This window comes from Pollachius pollachius, assembly GCF_949987615.1.
Source record: "Pollachius pollachius genome assembly, chromosome: 7".
In the NCBI taxonomy this organism is placed as follows: Eukaryota; Metazoa; Chordata; class Actinopteri; order Gadiformes; family Gadidae; genus Pollachius; species Pollachius pollachius.
Window position 1 is genome coordinate 14,597,067 of NC_136940.1, and position 19,764 is coordinate 14,616,830.

The 19,764-nt window shown below is 43.6% G+C and overlaps 1 protein-coding gene across 5 annotated transcripts in view; it reads right to left on the reverse strand.

The window, feature by feature from the left end:
* Positions 1 to 19,764, reverse strand: part of lepr (leptin receptor) — a 100,328-nt gene that overhangs the window by 33,577 nt on the left and 46,987 nt on the right. For 4 of the 5 annotated variants that reach the window (XM_079740319.1, XM_079740321.1, XM_079740318.1 and 1 more), the window contains exons 4-8: positions 14,644 to 14,895; positions 12,279 to 12,408; positions 11,370 to 11,548; positions 9,558 to 9,703; positions 2,240 to 2,381 (exon numbers count right to left, since the gene is read on the reverse strand). In XM_079740319.1, the coding sequence (XP_079596445.1) occupies positions 2,240 to 2,381; positions 9,558 to 9,703; positions 11,370 to 11,548; positions 12,279 to 12,408; positions 14,644 to 14,895 (849 nt within the window). Of the gene's footprint in view, positions 1 to 2,239; positions 2,382 to 9,557; positions 9,704 to 11,369; positions 11,549 to 12,278; positions 12,409 to 14,643; positions 14,896 to 18,471; positions 18,896 to 19,764 lie in introns of those variants that run through there. The other variant, XM_079740322.1, reaches the window with a different exon arrangement.

Consider the following 19,764-nt stretch of genomic DNA (forward strand, 5'->3'; position numbering starts at 1 on the left):
TCTTGCACCAACCAAACAAGAGAGTTAACAGACACCTCGCTCTTGGGATGAGTCCGGCTGCACTGAAAGGCCCGCATTGATTAGTAATCCTGGGATTCTTTATTGGTTTTCATGAGGCACACAGACGGTTCTTGCACAAACACACACTGCAGGAAAAGCGATACCAAATTGTAAACTTCCATTTTCAGGCTGCAGGGGTGATTGGTTAACATGCAGCACTGAGGAATCTCCACCTCAAGCACAGATGACTCCAAGGAAGGACACCTTCATCTTTCCACAGTCTTGAAGCTGAGACGGTGGAAAGATGGAAGCATCTGTCCTTATCTATCCTCAGACAGCCACCCTAGGTGAGACCCTAACCTTCGGTGGCTTCCTCATGCGTTTCTAATCAATTCCTCACGAGTGATACCGACAATGAAGACGACCTCCAACCCAGGCGGTGCTGACACGTGAGCGAGGTGTCCACTAATGACTTGACCTCTTGAAGGTGTGTGTCTTTGCACTGTTAACACCTGCAATGTTTTGATTTTTTCTTGTGCAAGACCAGGCACATGGAAATGCATTGCTGTCAGCCGCAGTCTAAAAACGTATCTGGTCTACCAGAATGGAAATTATGTGTTTATTTGCATAAAGCGGCCCTTTTGGACGCATGTGGAGACACATTCTAATACCTGGTGTAAGCTGACTGAGCTTTACACTTGTGATTGGATCCCCCAAGACGCATGTTAATGCCAAGTGTGAACCGGGCCTGAGGGTTTGTGTGTGTGTGTGTGTGTGAGTGCGTGTGATATTTCTTTGTGTGTGTGTGTGTGTGTCTGTCGATGTGTCTATGTGTGAATGTTTGTGTGTGTGTGTGTGAATGTTTGTGTGTGTGTGGGTTAGGGCCAGATTTATAGCTTGGAAGTGAAGTGACCTTTGGTCTAACATAAATAAGCTGATGAATGATTGAATATACCACAATCGATGCGTAAACTGTTTGATTAGCAGATTTGAAGTCCAATGCTTGTAATGCCAACAGCTGATTGAAGGTGTTTTTATATTTGTCAACACCTACATGAATCGATTATCAATAAAAATATATAATTAAAAAAAAACAATTGTTTTTTTATTTTATTCTATTGTCAACGTTAATTTAAAAAAGTTATTAGTTAATAGTTACTCACTACTTGTTCCAAAAAGTAACTGAATTACTCTATAACAAAAGTAACTAGTTACCAGGGAAAGTAACTATTTGCGTTACTGTAAAAAAGAATGTTGCTATATGTCAAAGAATTTGGATTTTTCTGAGCAGTTTTCACTTGGCCTTAATGTGTTAAATGGTTGAACTGCCCATTCAAGGCCCTGATATACTTCAGACTGAATTTTAATTTGCTTGGTTGCAAAGGCTGTGGAACATCTGCCGAATACTACAGAAAAAGCCAACTTTTCATCGGATTGCTCCGGACTCGCCGTTTCTGCTGCTTCATCGAATCTGTTTGGTGTGTGCGTGTGCGTGTGTGGTGCGCGTGACCTAGCTTGTGTGTAAAAACACTGGCTCCGATTGGCTACCATGAAACATGACTCTGCCTTAGCCAATCATAATCGCTTATCTCGTTGTTAACCCACCCGGTCTCCTCACTAGCAGTTTTTGTTTGGAGCCAGGGGTGTGTTCGGATTACACAGTTTATTCAATCAATTCATAGTAACGCACCGCATTTAACGTACAGTAACGGTAACGGCGTTGTAATGACGTAAACAGTAATAAGTTAGATTACCCCGTTACTGAAAACATAACGGCGTTACCTAATGCCGTTCTTTTAAACGGCATTATTACAAACACTGATTGTCACTAACAATATTAATATTGTAGCGTCACAGGGTTTGGGAGGAAGGGGCGGGCCTTCTGAGAGGGGGGTCCCGGGGGTTTCCTTCCGGGTGGGTGTGTCTGGTTGTTGAGTGTTCCGGTTGAGCTGCGCCTGTCTGTCCCTTTTGAGGAATCTAATAAAGCTTCTATGGACTTACTTCGCTCACTACCTCGCCTGTGGTCATTACAATATTATGAATATTGTGTTTGATGATGTGAGCTATTGTAAAGCTTTAATTTCCCCTTGGTGATGAGAAAAGTACCAATGCATGGATGTATGTATGTATCTGCCTATTATAAAGTATGATTGAACACAGTGTACTGCCCTGCGCTAGTTTAGCCCAGGACGGATGTAACAGTGTGAGAGTTAGCAGTAGCGGGATGACAGGCCCTTACTGTCCAGGTAGATATGGTGAGGTTGGCTCCAGGCGCTCCAGAGATAGGGGCGGCCCGGTAGGGAGCAGCGGACCTGGAAGGTGTAGTTCAGCCTGGGGGTCAGGTCCAGGAACACCCTGGGCTCCCCAGACGCATTTATCACCTGGGGCGGGAAAAAGAGATAAACAGATTCTCTTCAACAAAGACTAGTAAGGACAAATAAGATATTGATAAACTGCAATGCTGACTGAAAAGCATGCATATGGGGGGGCTATGCGGCTCACGATACACATAGAGAAAGTACACACACGCACACACATCGCACCACAACACGCACAAATCTAGACTAACACAATCACATACATCTAGAGTAGAGACTAACACACACGCACAACCAGAGGCGGGCCGTCAGGGCCAGCAAAGCCTTCTCTGCTGGCCTAGACACTTTCAGAACAATACATTATTTTAATTTTTCTAAAATATATAATTTATGCCTTTTAATATATATATTTTTTTCATTCATTCTATCTATATTAATAAGTTTGTTCACATAAGTCTAAATACGTATTTATTTGTTTTTCCTTCAGTTGCGTTGCCTCCAGCGTGATAATATATATATTTGAGCCCTTATCCAATCAGATTATTTCCCTGCGCTGTCTCCGGGTAAAAAAAAATAAAATCTAGCCAAGGCCTTCAGAATCCTGAGAGAATCCCCTCGCTGTTGACGCTAATGGGGACTATGTTGTTGATTGACATGTTCTTCAACCAATCAGATTTCGAGTATGCCGAGTTGGGCGTATCCTTTTACATGTCTAGGACTTCTAGCTGGCCTTGTCGTTTGGCGCCATCAGGAGGAAAAGAAAATAAATTATAACTAGCTAGCAGCGAAATTATATTGGCCATTAGGTTTGATTTTTTTAGATTACATTCATTTTAATTACAATGGATGACAGAGGAGAAGGAGTGGATATTGTGGCCGACATGTTGAAAAAGTCTTTTTCGAGAAGGATTTTCTCAGAAAAGCTAGAAATTGTGAAATTGTGACCAACACCGCAGCTAGCTGCTCTGACCCAGCCGGGCAAAGGATTTGTGCGGCTCTTTCAATCCAACAACTACCAGAGGTATAGTTGGCTGACAGCGTCAAGTGGTCATTGTTATCTGTATTGCTGGGAATGCTTGCTATTTGCAACGGATCGATGTGGTGTTTGGAGCCACAATGGGTTTTCCAACCTGAGTTGTCTTACAAAGGCGGCATTGAGACACCAAAGTACGGCGGGCAACTTGCATTCAACAGTATTGTTGAAGACATTCGGAGACCCCCGAGTGGATTTTCAACTCAATGAGCAAGTAAGAAGGGAAACCGGGAAATTGGGAATCGGGAAATACTCAAGAAACTAATTGATTGTGTCATCTTTTTGGGGAAACAAGAGCTGTCATTCAGAGGACATGATGAGAGCAAGGGCTCCGCAAATAGGGGTAACTACGTGGAGCTTATTTCCTTTCTGGCCAAACACGACAAGGACTTGCATTACCACCTATCAACGCACAATGTGTTCACTGGCACTTCAGGCAAAATACAAAACAACCTGATAAGTTCCATTGCCGAAGTGATGGGAGAGGAGATCCAACAGGAAATAAATAAAGCGCCCTTTGTCGCGGTCATGGTGGACAAAACAACTGATGTGAGTGTAACAGCCCAGATGTCACTTGTGCTCCGCTATGTGACAGACGCCGGCGTCAAGGAGAGGTTTGTCAGCTTTACCGATGTGTCGGGCGGCAAGCGGGCTGATGACATTGCGGCCCTTATCATCCGTTTCCTCGAGGAGCACCAATGTCTGGATAAAGTTGTGGCACAGTGCTATGATGGCGCTGCCGTAAAGGCATCAGGCATAAATGGGGTGCAGGCTAAAGTTAAGGAGAGGGCTCCTACGGCGTTGTTTATTCACTGCTATGCACACCGTCTCAATTTGGTCCTGACCCAAGGTGCATCCAAGCTCAGAGAATGCAGGATCTTTTTCGCAAATCTCAGTGGCCTCTCTGCGTTTTTTTCCAGATCCTCAAAATGCATACAGCTGCTTGACGAAATGTGCCAGCGGCGTCTTCCTTGTGTGGCTCCAACAAGATGGCAATACAACTCTCGATTGGTCAACACAATCTTTGAGAAGAGAGTTGCTCTTAAGGAGCTATTTGATCACATAGTGCAACATCACAAGGATTATGACGAGGATTCTGTTCGCTGTGCAGACGGATTCAACGCACACCTCGAAGATTTTGAGTTAGTGTTTTTGCTTTCCACTTTTCAAGGGCTTTTTGATTATTCGGATGTGCTGTTTGGAATACTGCAAAAGAAATCGCTGGATGTACAGTTTTGCCCGGCAAGAGCGGACGAGTTCTGTGACACCATTGAGAAGGAGAGAGGGCGATTTGACGAGACCTATGAGGCTACTGTTTGTGAAACCGGCGCACCAACCCCACGGAGAGGCGGAGCGCAGGGGGACATTTGCGCTAGGTATCAGCAACTTCACAGTGACATGGACATCTTTGCCAAGCTACGGAATCGTTTTAAAGACCACAAGAAATTAATGTTCCTCTCCCTCCTCGACCCTCAGCAGTTCCAGGCATACAGGGACAGATTCTCGGATCCGGCCTTTTCCAGACTATCGCAGAGCCACGCAACTCTCTTCGACCTGCCCCGACTTAAAACAGAACTGAGAGTGATGTATGCCATGACCGACTTTGAAGGAAAAAGCCCTGCTGACCTCCTGGCTTTCCTTCAGCAGAAAGATCTGTGCGGGAGCATGCGTCAACTTTACGCACTGGCATGTTTGGCGGTGACCATCCTGGTGTCTACTGCATCTGTGGAGCGGACATTTTCAGCCCTAAAACGCATCAAAACCTATGCCAGGAACACGACTGGGCAGGCTCGACTGTCGGCACTGGCATCCATGGCCATTGAAAAGGTTCTTGTTTCTGAACTGAAACGCACGGATGTACTTCACAGTCGTGTCATCGAAGTTTTCACAAAGAGAGACAGGAGGATGGACATGGGCATCAGTTTGGTTTGAAATGTGCTGGGGACAGAGACGTATTCGGAAGTGCATTTTCAGAAGTGCTGGATACAATGAGGATGCACTCTTTTTTCTCTCTTTAGTGCCGGTAATGAAAGGTTCTGAAAGACGGCATACCCATGTAGCTAATTACTAAGGAATAAAATGTAGCCTACCACATCCATTTAGTTCAACAGGTTATCGTTCTCATACTGTCCATTGTAATAGCAACCTGCTCTGGTGCTTTTTACCTATGTATTCAGGCTAACTGACTTGATTGTCTGATGCCTCATCATCCCAGTCAAAGAGTATTGGTATTATTAGTAATGGCTACTTGCCAAATCGAAAAAATAACTTCACACAGTGTGTCTTTTTCCAATGTATTTGTTATCATTTGTAGCGTTGATCAGCAGAGAAATAGTTTGCCAAAGTCGTTAACGTCGCTTAGCAACCATTTATGCTGGGGTTGATAAGTTACCGGACTGCGGAGTGATACAGATGACGTGAATCAGAGGCAAAAAAAAACAACACTTTCCTTGACAGTGGTCAAATATGGTGGACGTGAGCATTCCACTGCATTGAGAAGAGCCATGTAATAATCAAAAATAATTGACAGCTGAACGTTAGGAAGGCCCATGCAAGTGAATGGAGCAGTCTACAGCATTGAGAAGAGCCGTGTAATAAGTAAAGGGATAATGTATAGAACGCCGGTCATTATCGGGAAAAGTAGCCCCGACAGGGCGAACAGGACACCGACACGCAGCGAAGGTGTCTTGGTTCGCCCTAAGGGGCTTATTTCGATAATGACCAGCGACGTTCTATACATTATCCCGCTTATTACACGGCTACGTGCCAAAACGAAAAAATGACTTCACATGGTGTGTCTTTTTACAATTGTATACCAGCATATATGTTACCAGCATTCATAGTGTCGATCAGCAGAGAAATAGTCTGCCAAAGACGTTGACGTCGCTTAGCAACCGAAGACGCTGGGGTTGAAAAGTTACCGGACTACTTGAGGAGTGATACCAAAGACGTCATTATAGGCTAAAAGTCCTTTGTTTTCCTTGACGGCGTCAATGGTGAATTATCAAATCTAATTTACCGCTGGAAGTTGTGAAGTGCCCATGCAAGTGAACGGAGCGTTCCACGGCATTGAGAAGACCCGTGTAATAATCCATAATAATTCAACTTGATTTTTTATTTTTTTTACATGGTGGGTACAAAATTAATCTTGACGAAATCTGGTGGGGACGGACTTTGTCTTCAAATAATCAGCTGGTAGGATACATGTTTCATGTTGTTTTACTTTACTCGGTCCTGCACTATGAGTGGCCTTGAAGGGGCTTTGTATATAATAGTTGTAGTTTGAAGTGTAAAATGCACTTTGGTTGATTTGTAAAGCCTATATTAATATTCTTTTGGTTTAAAAAAAATACCTGTGTTTGTTAAAGTGGCATGTGATTGTTTTGAATTGGTTCTTGTTTATTTGGTAGTAGCATTGACTTAGAGTAGGCCTATATGATGTATTTTAGTGATGCAGCATCTTATCATAATATAGGCCTAGGCCTATTTGATCCAACATGTTTAAATGACTCATGATTGTATTACATTTGTATTATATTATTATATTGTATATATGTTTTATAAAATGTTACTTTTGTGATGTGTGGGCCTAGTAGTATAGTCAGTGGTCAGAGTTTAACCTGTTGGGGCACTGTTACTTTATTTGCCTGCTGAATGAACTGCAACAAATAAGCAGTAGAATAATGCCAGTAAACAGAAGTCACCAAACAGTTGTCTCCATATATTTTCTAATGCACTCATAATTGTTCCACAAAGACATGTCACATTTGCATTTTCTGCAAATGTATTTTATGGGTATGTATTTATTGCAAACGTCCTCTAAATCAAGCACAGGTTCTAGGAAAGAAGCACGTACTTTACAGCGTTTTTAGTAAATGACAGAAGATTTTTGGCTGCATTCATGGACAGTCGGAAATTGTAGAATCTGACGAATATTACGGTCTTTTCAGCTTCTGACTAGGCAGGCTATGTGTGTTTGTTGTGGTTGTTTTGGCTTAAAAAACAACATTATTCTTAAAGCCCTTTCAGGGTTATATTGGGTGGTTACATCAACATGGCAATAACCCTGACGTCATTAAGTCATTTGAAAAGCGGTTTAATTCAGGATGATTGCATTGAAGGCCTCATGGTAAAATTTACGGCCAGCCACTGCACACATCACACCACAACACGCACGAATCTAGACTAACACAAGCACATACATCTTGAGTAGAGACTTTCTGTGCGTTCACACCAAAAGCTGTAAAGCGTTTTGAGCGATAGGCTTTAAAGCTGTAAAGCTGTAAATGAGAGTTGAAAATAGCTCAATTCTATGCAAATGAGCTAGTAGCGTATCGGCTGTAAATGACCGCCAGCCAATCGGAATGTAGACGTCTCTCGCCGGCGTGGGTCCCAGTAAACATACGCGAGAACTTTAGTTCCTAGCTCCTACCACACATTTGTTCCTTCATCATGGTGCGTGAGAGAATAATTGCGGCTATTGCAGGGCTTCGTATTTGTCTGCGATTGCATAGCCAACGTGGTCTTATTATAGCCCGATCATTAACTAAAAAAACACATAGAAAGAGTAAAGCATCCAGCATATGATTTCAACAATGTATGAGGGCATACGTAATCCGCATTACGCAAAAGGGATGGTCGCACAGTGGAATGCTGATGGAAACCAGCAGACGAGTGGTGGGTGGAGATGTGCGCGCATTTCAGGAGGAGGGAGATACCGCACAAAAAAAGATTTCTAATTTGTCAGTTTGCCGTTTGTCTGCCTGGCACAAATGCTCCCGTTGAGCGGATCTTTTCCATAATAAACAACACACACACACACACACACACACACACACACACACACACACACACACACACACACACACGATAGCGATCAACTAAGCTATAATCTAGCATATAAACAACCGCTCCATTAATTAGTTATTCAGTGTTTCATGTATTTATGCTTATTATTCTTTTTCTATTGACCAAACTTATGACTATCTTGTGTTTTTGTGGCTCGGCATCAGCAGCACCACTTGCCTCAACTACGAGCGTGTAGGCAAAAAGCGCGACTCCTTTAAATGGAAAAGCAAAATTGCAAGAGCGATAGGAGCTGTAAATATTTTGAGCTATTCGGCGATTTGGCATCTTTTATAGCTTTTGGTGTGAATGTACAGTAACACACACAAAAAAAAACACACAAGCACAGATATTTCCTAACACACACACACACACAACAGGAACAAAACACACACACATCTAGGCTCAAACATACACACAACACACACACAAAGCAACGTATTAGGCTCAATCAACATAACATCAATGATATTGACTTGATATTAGCTGGCATGTTGCACAGATATTGGGACGGATGAGTCAATGATATGTGGTGTCAGGGCAACACAATGGCACTCATAGGGCGTCTTGTTTTCAATCTCGCCCAGCTGCAGCATGACTGTGTGTGTGACAGCCAGGCTCATGGCAGTTGAAGGCGCTGCCATGGACAGTGCTTGGAACTGTCCAGAATTTATATCAATAGCAATGTATGTTTGTTTTGCTAAATTCTATATTAAAGAGGACATATTATGAAACAACACTTTTCCTGGGATTTGGGTTGTTGTGGGTCTCTGGTGCTCCCACATAAGTCTGTACATGATTTTTTGAGTGAGATATGCATTTCTGAAAGTACCCCGCCTACAGTTACCAAACAAGCAAATTAGTTTCGGCGATCCCTCCTCCGTAGAAAGGTGGGTACATTTGGATATTACCAACCACTTCCCCACCACCCTCCAATCAGAGCATAGATACGATTTTGTGGACCATCGGACGAGCGCTGGGCTGAGATGTTCGCGCAATTTAGAAGCAGGGAGATTCCATAAAAAAATATTTCCAGCAAACAGCTTCAAAAACATGTTTTATGTCTCCTCTTAAGGCATTTTATCTGAGGTATTTCAGCTTTATTTAGTTCAGCAAAAAAGCATAAAAAATTGTAAGCATCCACCTTGTGAAATACAATCCTAATGCAAGCTCACAATCCACAAAACTGTGCTGAGATACGGATGAATGCATTTGATGTCATACAGTAAAATACAGTTAAATAATGAAGGAATATTTAGACAAACAAACAGACTTCCTGTCCTCAACATCTTAAAAAATTTAATTATCATGACAATGTGTAATGTAAAGCTGAGCTGTGGGCACTGAGAGCGGACACCTACCTGCCATACAGGCCAGGTGCTGTTGAATGTGTAGCGCACCTTGTAGCGGTCTGGGCCGGCAGCTGACTGAGATGGATCCCAGTTTAAAACCAGCTGTCCCTGAACCGTCTGGGTGTGAGTCACATTAACTGGAGGACTTGGTTTGACTGGAAAGAAAACACCAAAAAATGCCAAAACCCAAACCAAGGCAGTAGGAAATCTAAAGACACATAGGACAATGTTGTAGTGGTAACAACATTTGCTTACACTGAAGGAACAAATGGATATTATCCTCCGTTTAGACCTATTCATCCACCTGATGATAGCAATAAGGCCAATCATCCTTCCTACACTGACTCACAGGGCTTTGTCAACCCTGACGACTGTCGGATGTCTCATTAAGACCACTGGATTAGGTTTATGTTCATTAATATCACAGTGGCTGATGGGCATTAGGCATTTAAATGTACACTTTTGTGTGCTCAGCAAATCATTTAAAAATTACTTTAGCATCAACTTAAAGGTGGTTGTGATTTTTCTGAATGAATACATGTATGTATATATATATATATATATATATATATATATATATATATATATATATATATATATATATATATATATCGTGCGACTTCAGATAAATCATGTATAAGAGAGTTGGTTTGGGTTATAATGTCAACCCCTTTCATAGTATTTCCCTTCCTCATCCATGCTTACTATCTGAACTGAAATGTATTCACTAAATGTATTGACTGTTTGTTGTCACTACTTGAAGTGACGTATGGTGCACCTAAAGCTGGCCTTTTTAAATACATGCAGGTAGATTGAACATCAATTGTCTGGTTATCATGGAGGGAAAACATAAATAGGAGCTTTCTCTCCTAACCAAAAGAGGATTGCCTCAGGAAACATGTTTTGAGAAGGGTGTGAGGGTAATAATATGAAACCACCTACATTTAGCCATTAGGTTAGTCAACACGTCACAAAATAATTCAAGTTGTTTCCCCTGCAACTCCTCAAAAATAAAACAATTAATTAAATGCTTCATTTGATTTACGCCTCTAACGTAGAGTTTTTTTGTTTTGTACACAACAAGTGAAGTTACAAATAAATACTCTTAATTTAATAGTAGAAACACAGCAGAAACACAGTGCCGTTACTGCTTTGTGCCTGCTGAACCATCAATATGGATTCTCCCTATGCAAAATCTACAATTAGCAAAATGATTCTGTCTCCAGAAAAAACCCCACAAATAAACACAAGCAGGATGCAAATAGTGGTGATTGCTTATGTGTTTGGGGATGCTCATGATGTGGATTCTACAGTAAATATAGCCATCATAAACGTAGACAGTGGAGCTGCATGAGTGAGGCTGGTCAAAGGCCTTCATGGATATTGCTCTGTATCACAGTGTCGCAGGGCACTTTTGTTATAGGGGGATGTATAATGTGAGAGCGGCAGTTACAGACTGTAGTCTCACACTGTTCCCAGTGTGAAGATAAAACATCAAAATTTCATTGGAGAGCCACACCAGCCTCATTGTTGAGAACTCACCCTGAAAGGTGGGTGCAGACAGAGCCCAGCACAGAGCACACACTGTTGTATACCAATCATACTGGCCTTTAACAGGAGAATAGGGCCGTTGAGACGCAAGCTTATAATTTTCTTCTTATCAGTCCAGATCATGCCAAGCCTTTGGGTCTCTTTCAGAAAATGCAGACTTCAAAACACATTTTCCAGGACTCCAAAAATTCAAATTTCTTTCTTTCACCAACCATTCTTCATTAACTGAGGTTTCTCTGTTATTCAGAACTTATTTAAGTGACTCCTTACCTGGGCGGACTGGAACACGGAGCAGGACGGGGCCGATGGTGGCATTTGGGACAGCAGTGGCTACCATAGCAAAGGACCGCTTGGCGTTGTCAAGGGCGATGGAACAAATATGGGAACAGTTAACCGGCTTTGAGACCTCGGCACTTGTGACACTGTGGGCAGCCTGTCCGGTTGGCAGGCTGGGAATGGATAAGATCAAAGCTTGCGTTTTAATCTTTGTATATATTTTCTATTTAATTTTTCCTATAAAAAGTGAAAGAGATATTATATACATTGGTTTAATTTGAGACCTTGTTAATTTGTGATCTTGTCATTTGCCTTTTGTATAGTTAACAATTATAACAAAATCATTACATTTGGAAAAAAATACACAGCAATAGTCCGATGGCTCTGATAGAAACTCAAAGAAATCCATTTGCAATGCTTTCAAACCAAATTTGAAATTAGGTCAAGAAGGATTGTCTAGTTATATTATTTGACTGTTGTTTATTGGCAGAACAGTGTATGTCTCATCTTGTACGTGTTAGTTCAGCTGTAAACTGTGTTTATCCCAGAGATGGCCAGGCTGATGAACGCAGGATACAGGTTCTGTGGGACCTGCTTTACTGAGCTGCAGATAGCCAGTCTTTTTCCTTCGCTGTGATGAAGGAAAAGACTGCTGTTCAGATAACATATACCAGTTTATTCGCACAAATAAAACAAACTCATGCAGTAACACACACAGACACACACCTACACACACAGCGTGGATATACATCCATTTACAAACACTAACACCTTTGCACATGGGGCCTGAGGCAAGGCATGACAGGCATACCAAACAGGCGACGTGAGAGAGTTTAAACCAGAGCAAGCCCAGGGCAGTGCTCTGTGCAGAGTTCAAACCAGATATCTGAGATTCATACTCACACCAGGTGCTGCTGGCTGATTACCGTGGTGCTAAACACCAAGGGTTCTGGTTGTGGGCTGCGAGAGTTCAGATCACAAACAACATTTTCCCAGGCGTCATCAACAGCACACAGGATGCTCCAGCAGAGACCTGAGGGATATTGAATTTCCTGGGTTAGTGCGTCCAGCAGAAGACAACCAGTAAATACGCTCACCCTACCGAGGGGTTCTGTGAAAAGGCCTCATGTGAATATCCTGACAGGTTTAGCCAATTCTGCTTGGAAACTCTTGATTGAATCGGAGAGGTGGAATATAATTGGCTGGATGTGGATCTTGCAGTTGTTCCTTAGTCGGTTCTTTTTTTTGTTGCCATTTCTCTTAATCCTCATGGATTCCAATTTTCTAAGTGTTTTTCTGTTTTCATGAATTGGAGATTTTTTTTTATTTTACTAAAGAAACTTTTTGTTCCGTTTCATGAGTTGTCCTATCCCTCTTTGTTCCTGCTGCCCAACCAGCACCTGACCGTGACAGCTCGCCTTTATTATTTCATTGCCAAATATAAAATATTTCCCATTTCAATATTAATGTGAAATATCCCAAAAACAATACATTATTATTACAGTAGGTGGTTGAACCTAAACACTCTATGTTCACATTAATCAAACAGCATCAATCTTAAATGCATCAGCATCATCTAAAATCTGAGACTTCTTTTATACCAGACATAAAGATAATCCATTTGATGTTAACGTTATCAAGTAACAAATAGCTGCAGAATTCTCCTGAAAGCTCCAAAATGTATTGAATCAACTTTCGTATTGTGCGCTTAGGGATCATTTTACAAAAATCAATGTATTCACTTAGCAGTGATTTGCCGCACAGCGTTTCAGATCGAAAACCAAGGTCAAAAACAGAAAGGGTGTTAAAGGATCAAGAAGTGTACTTCACAAAATTACTACTGCTTGCAGTCTGCGTCCAATATGGCCAAGGCTACTACAGGCTGCTACAGGCTAACACCCGGGCTAATACAGGCTCACACCCAGGCCACTACAGGCTGTGACAGGCTAACACCCAGGCTACTACAGGCTGCTACAGGCTAACACCGAGCTACTAATAAAAGCTAACACCAAGGCTACTATAGGCTGCTACAGGCTGAAGGGCTCTTTATGGTTCCAGGTTGACGCAACGCCTCCCAAAATTGTAACCTTGCGTCGAGGCGACGCAGCCACAAGGGCTGTGATTGGTTCGCTAACTACATCATTTCTGGCAATACGCTTTGTATGTAAAAAATCAAAGGCAAAACATCGGGGCCCGTAACCTTTTTTTTCACTCGCTAGTAATCTGTAAAAAGCAGCAACGATTTGTATTCGGTAGTTAAAGACTTTGAATGTAATAACCAGAATGGACAATGACGACCAACTAGCAGCCTATCTTCTGGTTTTGTTGCACATTGCTTGAGTCATATTCAGCTTTCAAGTTGCTGGAATCCATACCATACCATAATCAAACTTCTAGGAGCAGAGCAATTGTAAAGTAATAGCATGCACAGACAAAGACTATTTGTTCTCTCTTTACCATGGACATGCATAATGACATGTAAACCCGACGCAGAACCATAAAGGTTCACGACTACGTTGAAGCGACTGCGTGGTCATTGCGTTGTTGCGTGAACATGGAACCAGAGGCGTAGGAATGAGTTTAACATTGGGGGGGACACATATCGGAAACCTGACAGATCCGGTATAATTTTTAGGTGGGACAAATGCGCCTGTCTCCGATATTGGAGGGGACACGTCCCCTCCGTCCCCCCCGGTTCCTACGCCCTTGCATGGAACCATAACCAGCCCTTAACAACCAAGCTAGATACATCTGAACTCTGTAGGCAGAAACACTGATTTACTTTGAAGTTGAATATTTTGGATTCCCTGCTCAGTGTTGTGTTGCTTGTTTTGTTCTTTTTTTTATTGTCATTCCACCTACAGTGAAATGACTCATGTGTCACTCTGACGTTCATTGTTTGCTGGTTCTGAAGACCACAGATGGCGTCATCCAGATTGTGCATGTTAATGAGATACCCGATGACTCAGTCGTCAAGGTTAATGTTTTTAAGAGCCCAGGTCTTGGCTTCAATTAGATAACTGACATTTCAATCAACAAGCACTGCAAAACAGCAATGAAAAAGTGAACTATTTAATATTCTAATAAAATTCACCTTCATGAATGTTATCAATTTATTTTAGAAGCATTTTCTGTCAAATATGTTGAAATTCTCTTCACATATCGACAGCATCAGTTGATTAGCTACCTGTCTGTCTACCTTCCTGGCTACGTGCCCACACTCGGCCCATGCACTCATTAGTATCAACTTTATCTTATGGTTTCTTACCCCCAGTGGGCTGGTTGTTTTCTCCATGTTGTGACGTGTTCTTCAAACCTCTGTAGCGGCACCGCGGGGGCTGTGTTCTGTGTGATGGAGAGCCATGATATGGGGCGGCAACAGATGCCATGCCTGCAGTATCCCCCTCTGTATTGTGGTGAGCTGAGGTCAGACTGCAGCACAGCTCATCGTGCCAGGGCAGATCCATGGCTAACCCCCCATGGGGAGGCTGTCCGCGTCCTGGTTCCAAGCCCAAAGAACCTGGCTCACAGAGGTAATGGGGATGCAGTCATTTCACCTGCCCTGGCACTTTCGACATTCCCAACAAGCCTGTTGATGTGTGATTTGTTGATTGTTGGTTCATCATAGTCCGTTGTAACCTCAGAAGATAAAGAAATTAACAGTGGAAAAACAACGTTGTTCTGTAGAATAACTGCGTTCATGTAAAAATAAATCGGGTACGTTTGAGCATTTTCTGTTCCCTAAAAGATTGTAGCAATATTCATGGTCTTTCCAATGCAGTTTTCCCCCCCAACTGAAAAGGAGACTATCTCTCATTCTGTTTTTTCTCTCCAATTAAAAAGAGAAGGGAAACAGCTTATACAAGAGGTATCGGGGATCCTAAGATGACCAGGGTGCTTTGCTGTTCTCATATTGGCAGCAGAGATATACAATGGGGAAATCTCTTCAATACTTCAATAATTATTCTCTATTATTCTCATTGACCTAAGTTTGCTACACTATATCATTTGGTTGAGTCAACAAGATAGCCAAGCGGGAATTTATATATCAGAGGTGGAAGGTGTTACGTTAGGCAAGGGTTAATGAAGTTAATGAACAGAGACAGAGCTGCAAACAAAGTGTTTACTCTTGAACCGCAAGTCATCTGTGTCCCGCCTAAACGGTTCCGTGCAACAACATACACATAGCTCCGCTATATTCTTTACACAACATCTCCCCCTTAAGTAATAAGTCCCTCAAATAACAAACAGGGTTCACTGTTAACACTCGAACAGTTATCTCAACCTATATAACTATATATTACCTAAAGCTTAATATTGTAGGTTCCTTAGTAACACTCTTGTAAGGTATCACATAAAGCACAAAGCTGTAAACATAAACAAAAACTTAAACCCTCCTACAGGTATCACATAAAGCATAGAGCTGTAAACATAAACAGAGAACTTAAATCTAACAAGTGCACAACTTTCCGCTGTTTTTTCTCTTCACCAGCTCATACCACAGTCCAACAGTCCTTAGAGATCCAGACGCCCCGGCGGGCGTGAGACACGACCTGAAGAGGTCACATATGTGTTATTTGCCTCTGTATGTGTGTGGCTCTTTGATTCACTAGTAGTGTCAGAGGGTGTGTCTGTGTTACCTGGATTTTGGCCTGTATCAGGTGTTTCGTCTGTGTCTGGTGTTGTCTGGGGCTGTGTATTTTGTACTGGGCGCAAGTGAGTGTGATTACGCCTGAGCTGTCCTTCATCAGTGTGAATGAGGTAGGACCTAGGTGTTACCGCCTTCTGAATGACAGTGCCCTGCTTCCTCTCTCTTGTCAGCCACACGTCCTGACCTGGCTGCAGCTGTGGCAGGGAGCGAACTCTGTGACGCAAGTTGTAACAGCGTTGTTGGTCCTCCTTCGCCTGCTTTTCAGACCTTCTGAAGCCCTTGATGTTCGGCCACCGAGGACGGAGCGTTGCTGGATGTTGTGGTATGTCGGAGCGAATTTGTCTTCCCATAAGAAGTTGTGCTGGGGAGTAACCACTCTCCAACGGTGTAGCCCGATATGTCTGTAGCGCTTTTGCTTTGTCACCTCCTCCTTTCCACAATCCTTTAACTGTGGCCACCGCCCGCTCTGCCTCACCGTTTGCCTGGGGGTATCTGGGGCTACTTGTGACATGAGTAAACCCATACTCCATGGCAAAGGACTCGAACAGTGAACAACTGTATTGCGGCCCATTGTCAGAAACGACAGTCTCTGGTGTTCCATGGCGACCAAAAACATCCTTGAGGGCAGCTACAACAGTCACAGCTGAAGCTACCTTGAGACCTCTATGTACCGTGAAAAATAGTCCACTACAAGAAGATATGTCTCATTTTCCCAGAAAAACAAGTCTGAGCCGACTCGTTTCCAGGGTCTATCTTGCACAGGTGTGGTCAGCAACGGTTCTCGCTGTTCTGCCCTATGCTGTGAGCACGTGCTGCAGTTTTCCACCATCTGACTGATTTAGACAGATAGTCCTGGCCACCAGACTGATTGGCGGACCCTCGCTCTGCATTTTATGATCCCTTGGTGCCAACAGTGGAGATTATGAAGAATGTCCCGTCTCATGTCACGTGGGATCACAATCCTTTGGCCTCTGAGAAGTAGCTGTCCAGTCAGTGTGATGTTACCCTTTTCAGGCCAGAAGGGGGCCAGCTCTGGGGGAAGCATATGTCTTTCTGGCCACCCCATCTCACAGTACCTGATCAGCTTCGCACAGACCGGGTCAGTTACTTTCTCTCTATAATTTCTTTCAATCTGGGCTCTGTGGCAGGAAGACATTGAGTGACCGCATCCACAAACACGGTGACCGCAGCCTCGTTCTCGCTTTCTTCCGGTGTGAAAGTATGCTCTATAGGGGCCCTTGACAATGTGTCAGCAGTTATCAAGCTTTTACCCGGCACATGTACAATGTCATAAGTAAACCTCAGCAGCCTCAGTCTAAATGTCAGCACTCTCGGGGGAAGTTAGTCGAGAGCCTTGGTGCTTAGCAATGGCACTAGTGGCTTGTGGTCTGTCTCTAATCTGAATTTCAGTCCGATGAGATAGGAGGACAGACGCTCACATGCCCACGTAGCTGCCAGAGCTTCTTTCTCTATTTGTGCATAGTGTTTTTCGGTATCAGACATACCTGTCGAGATGAACACAATGGGTCTCCATGTTCTATCTGGCTGCTGTTGAGTTAGGACCCCCCCTAGACCAAACGATGAGGCGTCCGCCGACACGCACGTTTCAGCTGTCGGTGAGTATGCAGCCAACACCTGTGTGGAACTCAGTTCTGCTTTGAGCCTTTGAAAGGCCTCCTTCTGTGGCTCTTCCCAACACCACTCGTTCTTTCCACATAGCAGGTCTTTGATCGGGTGTGTGTAGGATGCAAGATGGGGCAAAAACTTACTGAGGTAATTGGCCATTCCCATCACTCTCTTCACCCCTTCGATATCTGTTGGTGCAGGCATCTCTTGTATTGATTTAATCTTCCCTGGGTCAGGTGTCACCCCGTCCACAGTGACACAATGGCCCAGAAACATCATGCTGTCTTTTGCATACTCACATTTTTCCCCATTTAGTGTCAGTCCCTCTTCCTTGAGTTTTCGTAGGACCTGACGCAGTCTCTCATTGTGCTGGGTCTCGTTCTCGCCATACACAAGTATGTCATCTGCATGACACACTGCACCTGCGCATCCTTCCAGCATCTGAAACGTGCGACGCTGAAAGTGTTCGGGCGCCGAGCTGATTCCAAACGGTAGCCTATTGAACGCATACCATCCGAACGGGGTAATTAAAGTCGTCAGCAGCTTGCTTTCATCTGACAATGGGATCTGCCAGAAGCCCAAAGTGGCATCCAGGTTTGAGAAGATTTTCGCCCCAGCGAGCATTCCCAGAGTATGATCTACGGCTGGGAGAATGTGTCTCTCTCTAAGAACCCACTTATTTAAGTGTGTTAAGTCCACGCACAGCCGTATTTTTCCATTGGGCGTGGGTACGACGACAAGGCCAGCACACCATAATGTAGGTTGTGTCACTTTGGAAACCACCCCCATGCTTTGCATACGGTCAAGCTCTGTTCTCACCTTATCACACAGTGGGAGAGGCACACGCTGTGGAGAAGACAGGGCGTATGGGACAGCATCCGGCTCCAATGCAATCGTGTAGGGCTCCTTTAATTTTCCCAGACCTGAGAATACAGTGGGGAACTGAGCTTTGAAATCCTCCTGTTGCACTTCCACTGTATGGACACGCTTCACTAGCTTGAGAGCCATTATCGCTGGGAGACCTAAAAGAGGCTTTGTCAGTTCATCAACAACCTACACTTGTTGTTTAGTTGCCTTCTCTTTACCGGTCAGGTACCCTTCAAAACATCCTTTAACGTCCAGTCGGTGATGCCCTGGTCCATACAACACCTTACTAGGCTGCCTGAGTGTTCCATGTATTTTACTCGAAAAAGTGCTGCTCGGAATTGCAGTAACTGCAGCTCCTATATCTAGTTTGAATGCAGTCTCCTCACCGTTCAGCTGCAGCACTCCCAACCATTTTTCCTCTTCACCCGAGCGCACTTCTCCCAAGAACGCAAACTCCTCATCTTCTGAACTAGTGTGCCCCTGTGTAATGTCATGCACACTCTTGGCTGACCTGCATTTTTTAGCGAAATGCCATTTTTTATGGCACTTCCTACATTCCTCATTACGGGCAGGGCAGGCTTTCCAGAGGTGTCTCTTGGCATAGCCACAGTTGCCACATTCTGTGTGCTGGCTATCCGCTGTGTAATGAAATCCTTTACGCCCTTTGTGTTTTTTGTGTATCGCTTCAACATGCCCTGCTGAAGACTCTGCCCCTCTCAGCACAGGCTGTTGCTTTTTTACTGCTGCACTTTGTCAAACTTTTGTCATTGCCTTAGCTAATGTCAGTTCTGCGTCTAGCTGTAGACTCTCGGATAGCTTAGCATCTAGTATGCCGACCACTATTCGATCCCTTATCAGCTCTTCTCTCAGAGCCCCGAACTGACAATGTTCTGCAAGCGTGTGCACCGCTGTGATAAAAGATTCCACGCTCTCACCCGGCTGTTGACTTCGGCGATTAAAGCATGCCCCTTCATAGATCACGTTCCTCTTGCTGACAGCAGTGCTTTTCAAACGCATCAATCACTGACTCGTACGACTTCTTGTCGGTATCAGACAGAGGTAAAACACTGAGGATGTCTTCTGCATCGTCACCAGCTGCATACATAAAAGCGTTCACCTGGAATTCCTCTGACTGTTTGTCCAGCCCTGATGCAATTCTGTAGCGTTCGAACCGCTTCATCCATCTCGGCCAGTCATTTGTATTGGAGAAGTCGAATTTATTGGGCGGGATTAGCTGTGGTGCTA